Source organism: Auxenochlorella protothecoides (assembly GCF_000733215.1).
Source record: "Auxenochlorella protothecoides strain 0710 unplaced genomic scaffold scaffold33, whole genome shotgun sequence".
NCBI classification, from domain to species: Eukaryota; Viridiplantae; Chlorophyta; class Trebouxiophyceae; order Chlorellales; family Chlorellaceae; genus Auxenochlorella; species Auxenochlorella protothecoides.
Window position 1 is genome coordinate 90,378 of NW_011934206.1, and position 12,221 is coordinate 102,598.

At 65.2% G+C, this 12,221-nt stretch overlaps 7 protein-coding genes across 7 annotated transcripts in view; 2 read left to right on the top strand and 5 right to left on the bottom strand.

Moving 5' to 3' along the window:
- F751_3054 (hypothetical protein) overlaps window positions 1–2,381 on the bottom strand; it is a gene marked incomplete at both ends in the record, with an annotated part of 3,598 nt that extends 1,217 nt beyond the window's left edge. The window contains 5 exons of the mRNA XM_011398922.1: window positions 442–888; window positions 1,162–1,332; window positions 1,527–1,750; window positions 1,979–2,117; window positions 2,205–2,381. Coding sequence (XP_011397224.1) covers window positions 442–888; window positions 1,162–1,332; window positions 1,527–1,750; window positions 1,979–2,117; window positions 2,205–2,381 — 1,158 coding nt within the window. The remainder of the gene's footprint in view (window positions 1–441; window positions 889–1,161; window positions 1,333–1,526; window positions 1,751–1,978; window positions 2,118–2,204) is intronic.
- A 347-nt stretch (window positions 2,382–2,728) lies between these two features.
- On the top strand, window positions 2,729–3,723 carry F751_3055 (putative U6 snRNA-associated Sm-like protein LSm4; the record flags this gene model as incomplete). Its single annotated transcript, XM_011398923.1, has 4 exons — window positions 2,729–2,773; window positions 2,889–2,987; window positions 3,089–3,166; window positions 3,286–3,723. The coding sequence occupies 4 exons, from the start codon at window positions 2,729–2,731 to the stop codon at window positions 3,721–3,723; spliced, it is 660 nt and encodes a 219-aa protein (XP_011397225.1).
- Window positions 3,724–4,128: 405 nt separating this feature from the next.
- On the bottom strand, window positions 4,129–6,004 carry F751_3056 (Translocase of chloroplast 34, chloroplastic; the record flags this gene model as incomplete). Its single annotated transcript, XM_011398924.1, has 4 exons — window positions 4,129–4,353; window positions 4,483–4,893; window positions 5,163–5,581; window positions 5,818–6,004. The coding sequence occupies 4 exons, from the start codon at window positions 6,002–6,004 to the stop codon at window positions 4,129–4,131; spliced, it is 1,242 nt and encodes a 413-aa protein (XP_011397226.1).
- A 305-nt stretch (window positions 6,005–6,309) lies between these two features.
- On the bottom strand, window positions 6,310–7,355 carry F751_3057 (Ankyrin repeat domain-containing protein 2; the record flags this gene model as incomplete). The annotated part of the gene is made up of 3 exons (XM_011398925.1): window positions 6,310–6,811; window positions 7,034–7,164; window positions 7,233–7,355. The coding sequence occupies 3 exons, from the start codon at window positions 7,353–7,355 to the stop codon at window positions 6,310–6,312; spliced, it is 756 nt and encodes a 251-aa protein (XP_011397227.1).
- A 583-nt stretch (window positions 7,356–7,938) lies between these two features.
- On the top strand, window positions 7,939–9,025 carry F751_3058 (Ferredoxin-1; the record flags this gene model as incomplete). The annotated part of the gene is made up of 4 exons (XM_011398926.1): window positions 7,939–8,157; window positions 8,255–8,328; window positions 8,493–8,538; window positions 8,801–9,025. The coding sequence occupies 4 exons, from the start codon at window positions 7,939–7,941 to the stop codon at window positions 9,023–9,025; spliced, it is 564 nt and encodes a 187-aa protein (XP_011397228.1).
- A 562-nt stretch (window positions 9,026–9,587) lies between these two features.
- On the bottom strand, window positions 9,588–10,943 carry F751_3059 (hypothetical protein; the record flags this gene model as incomplete). Its single annotated transcript, XM_011398927.1, has 5 exons — window positions 9,588–9,725; window positions 9,891–10,004; window positions 10,246–10,464; window positions 10,648–10,746; window positions 10,842–10,943. 5 exons carry the CDS (start codon window positions 10,941–10,943, stop codon window positions 9,588–9,590), a joined length of 672 nt encoding a protein of 223 aa, XP_011397229.1.
- An 849-nt stretch (window positions 10,944–11,792) lies between these two features.
- F751_3060 (hypothetical protein) overlaps window positions 11,793–12,221 on the bottom strand; it is a gene marked incomplete at both ends in the record, with an annotated part of 2,124 nt that continues 1,695 nt past the window's right edge. Inside the window, one exon of the mRNA XM_011398928.1 lies at window positions 11,793–12,209. Coding sequence (XP_011397230.1) covers window positions 11,793–12,209 — 417 coding nt within the window. The remainder of the gene's footprint in view (window positions 12,210–12,221) is intronic.

A 12,221-nucleotide genomic window follows, 5' to 3' on the forward strand; every position in this document is an offset into this window, starting at 1 on the left:
GCCCTCGCCGCGGCCGGACCCACGCCCGGGCGGGGGTCCGCTCCCGCGGCCGCCACGGGGGGCGTAGCCTCCGCGACCCCTCTGGGGCGCTGCGTTGCCGCGGCCGGAGTCGTAGCTGCCGCGGCCGGAGTCGTAGCCGCCGCGGCCGGAGTCGTAGCCGCCGCGGCCGGCGGCGGGGTTGCCGCCGCGGCCGCCGCGCCCGCGCCCGCGCGCAAACGCGTTGGCGTTGTCCCGGACCGAGACGGGCACGGCGATGGTGGTGGGCCCTTGGGTGGGGGCGTTGGAGGCAGGGGCGGCGGGGGTCGGGCGATGGGGGGCGGCGGCGGAGGGAGGGGGCCCTGCAGCATCGGAACCGGCGGACGCGGCCTCCGCCTTCGCACCGGCGGCGGCCGGCGCCTGCTCCCCAGTCGCGGCGACACTCCCCTCCTGGCCCTCACCGACGAGTCCCTCGGCCTGGCGCGAGGCGGGGCGGGAAGACGCCTGCCCGAAAAAGTGGTCGACCAGGTTCTCGCCCGAGGCGGCGGCCGCAGCCGCGGGGGTCAGAGCCTCGCCGCCCTCCGTCGCCGCCGCAGCAGCCGACCCGGCACCGGGGCCGGCCAGGGAGGGGGGGCCGGCCACGGACCCGACCACGGGGCCGACCACGGCGGGGTCGCCCAACTGGCGGCGTGGGCCCGCGCCTGGGCCCTCGTGCTCGTGGCCTGGGCGGGGCGCCGGGCCCGCGTCCCCAGCCACGCCCTGCAGGTTGGGCACCAGCGCCACGTAGTCCAGGGCCTGGATGCTCTTCACCACCTCGGCCAGGTCGGCGCCCGTCGTGGCGTCGCCCAGCAGCGGCTCGTTGGGGTGGAGCAGAGCCTTGAGGGCCAGGTCCTTGCTCAGGCCCAGGGCCTCCTGTGGGTCGTGGGGAAGGGGAGGGGGGTAGCGGGTCGGGTGACCGACGCGAGATGATGCGAGGGTTTTTGGGTGTGTGCGCAGAATCACGTCTCCTCCTCCACATCATGGGCACCCGCAGGAGCCAGGAAGATGCAAACAACTGTCCAGTGAACGTCACACTTGAATGGTTATCACGAGAAGTAGACTGCCTCAGATCCTAGGCAACCCTTGGGCCCCACATTCACACAAACCTGCACACCACGCCCGTCATCCCACCCCACATCCACTCACGGCATGGCTGAGCTGGGTGTTGAACACGCGACTGGAGACCATGCGCGCAAACACGGCCACGTTGGTGATGTCGGCGGGGGTCAGGGGAATGCCCGCCTGCTGGGCGTACATGAGGCAAACGTGGCGCTCGTAGTGCGAGACGTCGTGCTGCAGCGCAAAGGGGTCCAGCACCTGCGAGGGGATATGCGACGGGGAATGGGTGGAGGCGTGGGGGACGAGGGGGGAGACCCAGGGTCTCAGTCACAGGTGGAGGAACCCATCCCGGAGTCAGTGCTGTCTCCTCATGACCACTAGAGTCAACGCAGGCCTTCCAGCCCTGGAGTAAAAGCCCACGAGGTCCCACACCCTCTGCAAACACAGCCCACCGTGGCAAAGTACAGGAGCTCGACCAGGCGCCCCACCAGGGCCTCGCCCTCCTTCTTGGCAGCTGCCTCTCGGGCGGCCGCGGCCAGCTTGGCGGCCTTGGCGTCTGCGGCGGCGTTCGTCTTCGCCTCGCTCAGCTGCTGACGCAGGGGGCCCACAGCCTTGGCCACGGCATCCTCCCTCTCGGCCAGCCACTCCGCATCAGACTTGGTGGGGGAAGGTGGGGCTGCACGGAAGTAGTGGGATGTTTTAGTTGTTTAAGGCACAGTTCCTGTACAGAAAAGAACAAAAAGATGAGTCCAGAGTCTGATAGGGCAGCTCAGTGAGTAGGAGGCATGATGCTCCCCATTTGATGCCACATCCCCGGGGGCACTATGCCCCAGTCCATTCACATTCCCAGCCCAATGCAGTTAAACTAGACAAATTTGTGATTCACTAGACCGTAGGGACCCACCACGGGCGGCAGCAGCAGCCTCGCCCTCCTGCCTGGCAGCGGCCACCTCCTCGGCCAGTGGCTCCTTCAGCAGCTTGGTCAGCCGCTCCAGCTCCTCCACCGCTGCCACGATGGACGCCTTGCTGGCCAGGGCTGCCTCCTATGATCGTGACGCATGAGTCGCATGAGGATACCGGGCGTCGACACTCCTCGAAAGCCCTCTCCACCCTGGATCACTCGCCATCACCTGATCGGCGTTGAGGGCCTTGCCGACATCAGCCTTGGCTTGAATCTCATCGATGCCACGCAGCTTCTTTCGCTGATTGCGAAGACGCTTGGCCAAGGCTAGGAGCACGGGTGAGGTGGTCTCGGCGTCCATCGAGTGCCCGTTGCTGGGTGCCCTGACCGCCCGTTCACCAGCCATAGCTGATGCGCAGTTGGCTGAGGGGCGATTCCCGTTCCTGAATTTGTGGGGCATGGCACGTCCCATGACGTTTGCATGGACTTTCCGAATCGCTTGACGGCTCCCTGGCATCACCTATCTGGAAAGGACGGGAAGCCCTTTGATGTGGGGGAATGGCCTTGCCTGTGTCGATATCCCTTTGCCTGGCGGACGATGGCACAGACAGACATGCTCGACTAAATCCGTTTCAATACCGAAACGCATTTCATCACGTCGATCTGTTAGTTGAAGACTGCCCGGCGGACACTGCTCCATCACTGCCGTTCTGTCAAGCAGGCTCACCACTCCATACGGCCCAGGGCGGCAGCATGCTCCCCCTCGTGCTGTTGAAAACAGCACAAGGACACCCCGTGGTGCGTTGGACACCGTTCCCCCGCCTGCAGCAGGCCTGTTGCATTCCGCAGGCCACTTCCGCACTGGATGAGCGACCTCCCCTGATCAACCCCATCCACTGCCCCTCTGATGCAGCTCATAGAATTGAAGAGTGGCGAGACATACAATGGACACCTCGTGCTGTGTGATACTTGGATGAACATCCACTTGCGGGAGGTCATCTGCACCTCCAAGGTGGGAGAGTTTGGGGAATACGGGGATTGAGGTGGAGTTGTGGCACCATCACCTCCAGTGAAGGCCGCATGCTCAACTTTCCAATTTCCTTGGCCCCGCAGGATGGGGACAGGTTCTGGCGCATGCCTGAAGCATACGTGCGCGGCAACACCATCAAGTACCTTCGAGTTCCTGACGAGGTGCATTCTGGGGTGGCACACGGGATCCCGCGTCTAGTATTGCACCAGGTCCATAGGGGAAGGATGGTGGCGCTCTCTGCAAGTTTCCAGCCTCTTCTCATGCGTTCTCTGCAATGCAGGTCATTGACAAGGCCAAGGAGGAGACGCTCCGGAGGGATGGTGAGCTTCGTTGTGGTGATGCCTTCCTGATTGGGGGCGCTGGGATCACCTGTCACGGGCGTGAGGATCGCCAGCTGCATCCCTCTGTTGTTCCCTGTCCGGACGTGTCTCGTGTTGTTCCATCAGGTGCTTGTTGGTTGCACTGCAGACATTCCTTCCACAAGCCCATCCTCCATCCCCCCTCTACTGCTGCAGAGAAGCGACCGAGTGTCGGCAGCAGGGGACGCGGCCGGGGGCCGGGCCGAGGGGGCCGGGACGGTGGCGGCGGCAGGGGAGGACGGGACGGCGGCGGCGGCAGGGGAGGCCGAGATGGCGGCGGCGGCAGGGGAGGCCGGGGTGCCCCCAATGGTGGCAGAGGGGGCGGTGGCGGGTGGGGTCCCCCCGCAGACCTACAGTAGTACTTTTCTGCACACCCCTCATATCCGCAGCAGATGGACCTGCAAACGACCCCACACACGCACACTTGGAGGTTTACGCTCTCTTTGCACAGTATTGTAAATCGATGCCACAGCAAGGAAGGTGAAGCAAGGGACAGCATGCAAGCCTGGACATGTGAGTGCACATGCTGCTGGCAACGCCTGACCACAGCACATGCGAGCATGTCATGCCTGCGGCAAGGTCACGCTTCAAGCATAAAGACAGAATCGGTGGTTCCAGCCTCAGCCCCGCACGCCACAGTGCGTGAGCGGCAGGTCGCGCCGCACCTCGCAGCTCGCCCGGGGCGCCTGCAGGACCATGCGAGCTCCGACAACATTGCCGCGCCCATCACAGTATTCCCCCTGTGCCCTCCTACCACCACCCCCTCACTCGTCGTCGTTATCCACCTCCCCCCTCGCCAGCTTGGCCATCTCCGCCTTGCCCCGCGCCAGCCGCCGCTTCTGCGCCAGCGCCTGCTTGCGCAGCAGCGCCTTCCGCGCCTGCAGCTCCCGCGCCCGCTCGCGCACGGTCTGCGGGTCGAAGGGCCCGTCCTCGTCGCCGGCCACCTGGTCCCACTCCAGCACCCGGTCCAGCAGCAGCTTGAGCGCCACCTGCGCGGCCAGCACCAACGGGATGAGCCACTTGCGCCGGCGGTCGGGGTTGGCCGCCCGCGCCGCGGCCACGGCGTCGTGGCGCCAGGCGCCGCCGCGCGCATGCCGCAGCTCGCGCAGCGCGCGCACCAGGGCGCTGACCCAGGCCACGCCCCCAGGCACCAGGCGCTCGCCCTCGCCGTTCTGGGGGCAGGCCGAGTGGTTCTCCAGCAGGGCCACGGGCAGGGCGGGCGCCGGCGCGGCCTTGCCGCCCTGCCGCCCCCCACCGTACCGCGCCTGGGCTTTCCTCACCAGCGCCGCCAGCTGGGCGGGGCGCTGCTCCACCCAGGCGGCAAAGTCGGTGCCCAGGGGGGGGGCCTCAGGCGTGGCGCGCGTGAAGCCCAGCACGGCCTGGTCCCAGATGTCGGCGCCGAAGTGGGCGGTGATGGCGTCGACCAGCTGCTCGTCAGTCCCGTCAGTAGCGTAGACGTCCAGGCGGTCGAGGTAGAGCACCGCGTCGATGGGCGTATCGCGGATGGCCTCCGCCACGCCCTCCAGACGCTGTGGGGTTGTGTGAGGGCGTGTCTTGGTGCAGGTTCAAGGGGTCCAAGAAAGCAGGTCTCGGGCATCAGGACCGGAAGTGTCTGTCGAGAACCGAGTCCCACAGCGCCTGGCCGCGCACGAGACTCCTGCGCAGAGATACGCACATGGCGTGCGGTGCTTGCCGCAGCCTTGACTCACCAGGCTTTGCCCCCCCCCCCCCCAAAAAACCACACAAACCCTCGCCCCCGCCTCCCTAATCCCCACTGTTGTACTTCCCCACGTCGCACCATGGTAGACACCGCGTCCTGCTCCAGCAAGGAGGGCGTGTCAATGACGGTGAACCTGAAGCCGTCGGGCAGGGTGCGTGTGTAGGCCGCGGGGCGGTTGGTGGTGGCCTGGAACCCCGACACGATCGCCGCGCGCTCGCCCAGGAGGGAGTTGACGGTGGCGCTCTTGCCCACTCCACCCTTTCCCAGGAGCAGGAGCGTGAACTCCTCGTCCCCGCGCGCGTGCGCGTCCACGGTCAGGCCCAGGATGGCCGACTGGGTGGGCTCCGGCAGCTGCCTGAAGCCGGCCCAGGCGCGCTCGCCGACCTCAGGTTGAGGGGCCTGGCGGGGGGGGCCGCCGCCGCCGCCAAACTGCTGCGTCAGCTGGCCCAGGCTGGACAGCGGGACGTTGCCGATGCCGGGGATGTAGATGTTGATGCCTTCTGAGCCTGGGGGGAGGCCTGGGCGGCCTGAGGAGGCGGCGGGCGGGCCGGTCTCGCCCTCGCTGTCCTCCTCCTCCTCCTCCTCCTCCTCCTCCTCCTCCTCGTCCTCCTCCTCGTCGCCCGTGATCTCGTACTCCTCCTCGTCCACTGCATCGGGCAAAGGGATCATCGATCAAGTAGTGTAACAAAAAAGCCACGCCTGCAACACCCTCCCGCACCACGGCGCGACATACCGATCAGGAGCTCCTCCAGCGTCGCCTGGCGCTGCCCCTCCTCCTCGCTCCCAGGGGGATCGGACACCGCCTCCACATTCAGGTTGGACGCCTCATATTCCTCGTGATCCACATCGCTGCCGACCTCCTCAAATTGGGGCGCGTACCGCCCCTGGTCGTGGTAAGAGCCCGGTGCTGGCTCGCCCATGGCAGCGCCCGTCGCAACCCGGCGTCACCACCTGCTCTCGATCCGGCGATGCAGGGGGGGATGCTGTGTACAAGGGACGATATGTGCATGCACAATCCATGCAGGCACGCTTGTCCGTGCCTGGGCCCGTGCTGGGTCGCTCCCTCGCGTGGATAATGGCCAAAGAAATCGAGGAGCCTGGGGGGGTCCGGCATGTTTCTCCACCAGCCTGAGCTGCGCCCCGACCGGCCGCATCCTATGGCCATCTTCAGCGTGGGCTCAGCACCCCCCAACCCACTTCTCAGGTTCCGGCCCTCCGCCGCCGATCATCCTCCCAGCCGCCGCACCAGGTCCTCCCGCCGGTTCACAGGGTTGGCTGGCGCCTGGCGCACGATATCCAGCGCAGACCGGCCGTCCCCGGTGCGCGCCCCCGCATCCCCCCCGGCCTCCAGCAGCGCGGCCAGGATGTCAGGGTGGCCATACCCCGCCGCGTAATGGATCGGCGTCATGCCCTGCCCGTCGGGGCAGGCCAGAAGGAAGGCGGCGTCGGGGCCCTCCAGCAGCAGGCCAACCACTTCGGGCCGGCCAAAGGCGGCGGCGTAGTGCAGCGCGCACCGCCCCTCCTCATCCTGCAGCCGCCCCTTCCCCACCGCAGCGTAGTCCTCCACCGCCTCCAGGTCCCCGGCTTTGCAGGCGTCCAGGATGTTCCGGATGGGCGCCTCCTCGGCGGGCGGCGCGGTGGCGCCGGCGACTGGTGCTGGGCCACCGGCGCCCAGGTCACCCAGCTTCTGGCCTACCTTACTCAGCAGCACGGGGTCATTCATGTACCTTTGAGATGCGCGGGGGGGGGTGGGGGGGTGTCTTCGCATGGAAGGGGAAATGGTATGGCCATCAGGCCTTTGGAGTCATGGTAGGCACTGGAGAGGGTGCAAGGGGCGAGGCCCTCGCATCCCCAACACAAAGCCATCTCTCCCCGAAACAACAGGCGATGTCATACCGAATAAGACGCTTCCCACGTCCTTTCCCCCTCCTTCCCCTCGCGCCGCGCACTTCATGAGACCGGACATGCCCTCCTTCTTGATCTCCTCGAACAGCGGCTTAAGGTCGGGGTCCTCCTGCAGAGTGGCAGTATTGGTTCCAGCGATCAGGACCAGGAAGGGGATGTGCAGGTTGCGGCCAGACTACAGGCACTGCGGTGGGTTCCTGGTTACATCAATGGAAACCAAACCGCCACACAGCAGGCCCACACCTTCAGCTCCGCCATCCTGGCAATGAACTGGGGGTTCTGCATGGTCTGCATCATGTCTGCCATCTGGGCCTGGATCTCGGGGTTCTGCAGGGCTTCTTGGGCCTGGCTCAGCTGCTGCTGCATCTGTCCATGGGCAGGAGCGGAGGGAGTGGCAGCGTAGGCTGGTTGCAGTGTTGAATGAATTCTGTATGCCCCTCCAGAGCGTGACCAGGCCACCACCCATGACCTCCACCTGTGGGTCTTGCTTTAATGCCTCTAATTTGGATTGCAATGCATTCCTCTCATCGGGGCCTGAGGAAGCCCTGCATGGAACGCAAACCCTCGACGATCGGGGTTGGCTGCATGGAGCAACTGGCCTCATGGCCCATGCTCTGGACGGTGCATGAGGGATGCAGGTGCGGCCAGAGAGGGCTGCCGCCATGCTTGACATGTTTGACTGCCGAGTGGCTGAGGAATCAGTCGACAAACTTTGTCGTGGCGCCTGCTCCTTGACGCTGAACGGTTCAGCAATGGGCATGGACGTATCGGATGCCCGCGCTGGGTTGGGATCTGTTCGGCTTATCATCCCACGTCAGCCACCGATCCCAGCCTGCGCTGATGACCTCTGAACAAAATAGGCAGTGCATGGCGTCGCTCATGATTGAACTACTCGAGATTCGGACCATTAAAACGCCTGCCAGACAGATGCCACGCTGACCTTCCCATCATGGTCATGCAAGCCCAGCAACTGGGCCTTCCATTTCGACATGGCCCTCGCTCGGGGAAGTTCCCGCGACAGCAGGCTTCTCCGCGCGCCTCAAATGGAGAGGGATTCTGCAGGGATAAAGTGGCCATGCCACAGAAGCCATCAGGGGCCCATGAAGGCACATGCACCATTGTCTTCCTCGGTGCCCATGGTGCCTCTGTTGAAGTCGAAGCCCCCAAGGTGAAGAGGCCTGGTATCTCTATTTGTGCCACAACTGGTCGACCTTGGCATCAGTGGCACACATGATAGCACGGCCTTCCCACTCTCTGTGTCACAGGATGGCTACATTCTCGATGCTGGGCTCAATGCTGGGCTGGAACTGCCGTTCACCTGCAGAGGGGGGATCTGCGGGTAGGTCTTGATGATTGGGAATGGTAGGGAGTGGTATCCTGAAACCTAGTACCAGCCAGCCTACCATCCTTGTCGGGACTGTTCATCGCATTTCCAGGCAGCATGCACCAAAGATCTGCATGTGCAACGTACTGATGCACCCACCTGCACTGCTCCTCATGCAGGGCATGCGTCGGCCGCGTGACCGAGGGCGAGGTGGACGCCAGTGATGTACGTCCATGTTGTTGTGCTGGTGGCACATGTTGCATCTCCACTCTGTATGGGAGCATGCTGGTTGCCAGTGCCATGCAGAGCCCGAACACCCCTGCTTATGGAGCTTCCCTCCTGAGGGATCCCCCTCTGCCCTCAACCTTCTCACTACATCTCCCAATAAGTGGCCAGTGATCTACCCAGCTACTCCCCTGCCCACCAATCCTTTTCATAACCACAGTTTCGCCCTGCCTCACTCCAGTGGCCCACACCCCTTGCACAGATCGCAGATGTCACCTTCACCCTCAACGAGGAGGAGGTGGAGGGAGGCATGACCCTGCTCTGCATGTCCAGGCCCATCTCAGACCGACTAGTGGTGGAGACGCAGAGCGACTGGGGTTACAGCATCGGCGACCTGAGCGAGTGGAAGGGTCCGACGGGGGAGATCTTGGGAAAGCGCGTTCAGCCACTCATGGGCAAGGCCTGGGAGACAGCCAAGCAGGAGTGAGTCTGGGCCAGCAGGAATGCTGAGGTGGCGCTACCCTGCCAGATGGCCCTCAACAGTTGACAGAGCTGGAAGATGCGTCATGCATCAGCTCACACATGCCGCACCCACGCACGCCGCACCCCTCCCACTTCTGTGCTGGACATGATTGTACAAGAGAGTGTCATGCTTTCCAGCGCTCAAATTTAGCAGGAGGGTGTGTGGTGCAGAGGAGGGCAGGTCACCAAAAGTTGGGGCTTGGAAGCGGGGGCAGGGGATGGTGCAGCCTGTGAGGCACACCATCCGTGGGAAGGAATGTGGGTTGCAAAAGCGACCAGGGTTGGTACATGGCTGTGGGGATGTTTGGAGACAAAAACCACCCCTTACAGACCCGGGGCATTCCCGACAAGTTGAGGAACGATGCAGCGCTTCAAGCAGCTTGGACAGGGCTTCGGGTTTCAGGAGCTGGGCCACAGTCTGGCCCAGCTCCCTTTCCTTCTTTGTTTGATACAGCAGGTACAGATCAGCCCAACGGCGGGGTGAGCGTGGCGCCGCCACGGCCCCGTCCCCTCAGCCGAGGGACAGCTCAGGGGGTGCTGGCTTCGCTGCCGCTGCGCTGCATGAGGTGGAACATGTAGGCCTCCCACTCTGCCGGGATCTTCCTGGCGGTCGTGTCCCTCGGCCCGGGACTCAGCAGGATGTTCAGCTCGTGCGCTCGTGGCTCCTGTGCAGGCGCCGGGGGGGCTCATGGATGCCGGGGCAAGACCTTCGGGGTTCTCGCAGCACCATTCATCCAACCTGCTGCTGTGGCAGAACAGCGCACTGAAGGGTGGCACCAGCCCACCTGCAGTGCCCTGACGAGTGCCACACTACCCTTCCCGAAACGCACCTTGGGCAGGCCACCCTGCAGCGACCACTTGAGCTCCTTCAGTGTCCGTGCACCCTTCTTGGCGTTGCAGCGACTGCAGCAGGTGACGATGTTGTCCCAGGTGAAGCCGCCGCCCTGCAGGTGGGAGGGGGGCCGGGAAGTGGGACGGTGAGGCAGGGGTGACCAGTGTGGCGGAGGGACGGCAGGCCGAGCATGCGCCGTGCGGCAGCTGCATGAGGAGATGCGAGCATCAGGCATGCCGCGAGGCAGCCGGCGCCTGATCACCCCACGTTGGCCCCGGCAGCACCCAGCAACTGCCCGTGCAGCAGCGCTGGGCCCGCTTCATGGTCATCTCCCCCCCCCTTCCCTGCCCCACCTTGGATGCGGGCACAATGTGATCCAGGGTCAGGTTCTCGCGGCTGCCGCAGTACTGGCAGGTGTGCTTGTCCCGCAACATGATGGAGCGGCGGTTGAGCGTCATGCGCACCATGCGGTTGGGGCGGTGGAGGTAGGTCCGCGCGCGCAGGACCGCGGGCAGGTAGAACTCGGTGGACACGGAGCGGACGCGGGCGTCGTAGTACTCCAGCACGTCGCACTGGGAAACGGTGAGTGAGGGCTGGCTTTGTGGGCAGTGAGTCTGGGGATGCGCTGAGCTGTCAGCCCGGGGCCTGACACTGGAGAGCCGGTGCTGGCGTAGCTCCCCTACAGGTCAGCGATGGTCCTCTCCAGGCTACAGCGGTTACGGGTACCCCACCCGAGCATCCACCCTTCCCCCCACCTTGCGCAGGTACTCGAGGCACACAGCCCGCCGCCAGTTCACGATGCGGATGGGTCGGTAGGCACTGTCCAAGACCAGGGCGTTGAAGCGTGCCAGGACCTGGCGGGAGGGGGAGGGTTATTGAATGGGGGCATCCATTTCAAAATCCTCTCAAATCTTAAACACTGGTAACCGTTACCCTGCAGTCCCCTCACCGAGTCGGGGGCCACAGAGGAGTGCTCATCCTCCTCCTCCTTATCTGCCAGGCAGGATGAGCTGCTGGACGACACCAGGGCGGCAGTGGCGAGGCCGTGCATGGGACTGCCTTTCCCCGGCTCCTGCCGAGGCCTGCCGAGTCGAGAGGGGTACGGTTGGATGAAAGGGTGCCCGCAGGGTCCCGTGATACCCTACCAGCTCGCTACGCACCTGGACGAGTGCGTGGGTGTCCAAGCGCCGCGCAGTTTCGGCAACCACTCTCGAAGGTGCGAACCTCGGCGAGGCGCCGTGAGGCCCACGCGGGTAGATGGAGCGATCGCCAGGCAGCACATAGGCATGATGACGCTAAGGGAGCAGCTGACCAGCGCTGGAGCGCGCGGATGCTGGCTAACAGAGACCCGTGCCGGGCTTGAAGGATCACTTCCGCACCCCGACGTACTCCCTGGCCGGGGGGGGGGAGTCCCGATCGTCGTCGAGGACCGGGTGTCGAGCCCGCAGCGTTCGAGTCTGTGTTGCGACCCTGCGTACGGCGGATCGCTACGAATCTGGCTCTCTTGAATGGATGTTGCGCGATGGCCCCCCCACGTGATCAGTTCCACTGCCCACGTGCGGGGTTCATGCCTGTCCCCAAAACATGGACACCTGCAGTTGATCTGGATGTGGTGTGGTTCAAACTTAGATCTCGAAGCATCGTGGGTGAGTTGGCATGGCCGGGCGGCGTGGTCATAGCACAGTCCACCATGGTGCAGTCCAGCCGCACAGGTGGAGCGACAAACAGGAGACCCTCTCAGGGTATCACATCAACATGTGATTCTGGCAGGTCCCGGCCTGGGGGCACCGTGGTGAGTCACCCCATGCCGCCCCAGCTCGCGATTCACAGGGCAGTCGGGAGGAGCACGCCACGGCGGGGGGGGCGGGGCACGCCGCGCACCTCGCCCGCCCACGCCCCCTCAGCGCAGCTTGCAGTAGAAGGAGAGGAGCGCCGCGCCGAGCGTCGCGATGGCGTCGCCGCCCCGGCCCCCCTCGCCCACGCGCAGCACATTGTTGGCGTTGCCCCAGAAGTCGTGCTCCAGCGGCGCGTGCACGTCCGCGCACCACCGCCCGTCCACGATGAACTTGAAGCGGTGCAGGCCGGGGGCCAGGCCCAGCAGCTGCAGGCGCCACTCGCGGCGCCAGGAGTTGTACTGCAGCGGGACGCGGCAGTGCCAGCCGCCCACCAGGTCGCCCACCACCTCCACGCTGGCGCCGCCGTAGGGCCAGGCCAGGGTCACGCGCCGAGACCAGCCGCGCACGAAGCGCTCCAGCTCCAGTGCCGTGGCCGAGGCCTGGGCGGGGATGGGCGCGCAGCCACAGATGTCGGACACTATCTGCGCAGGGGT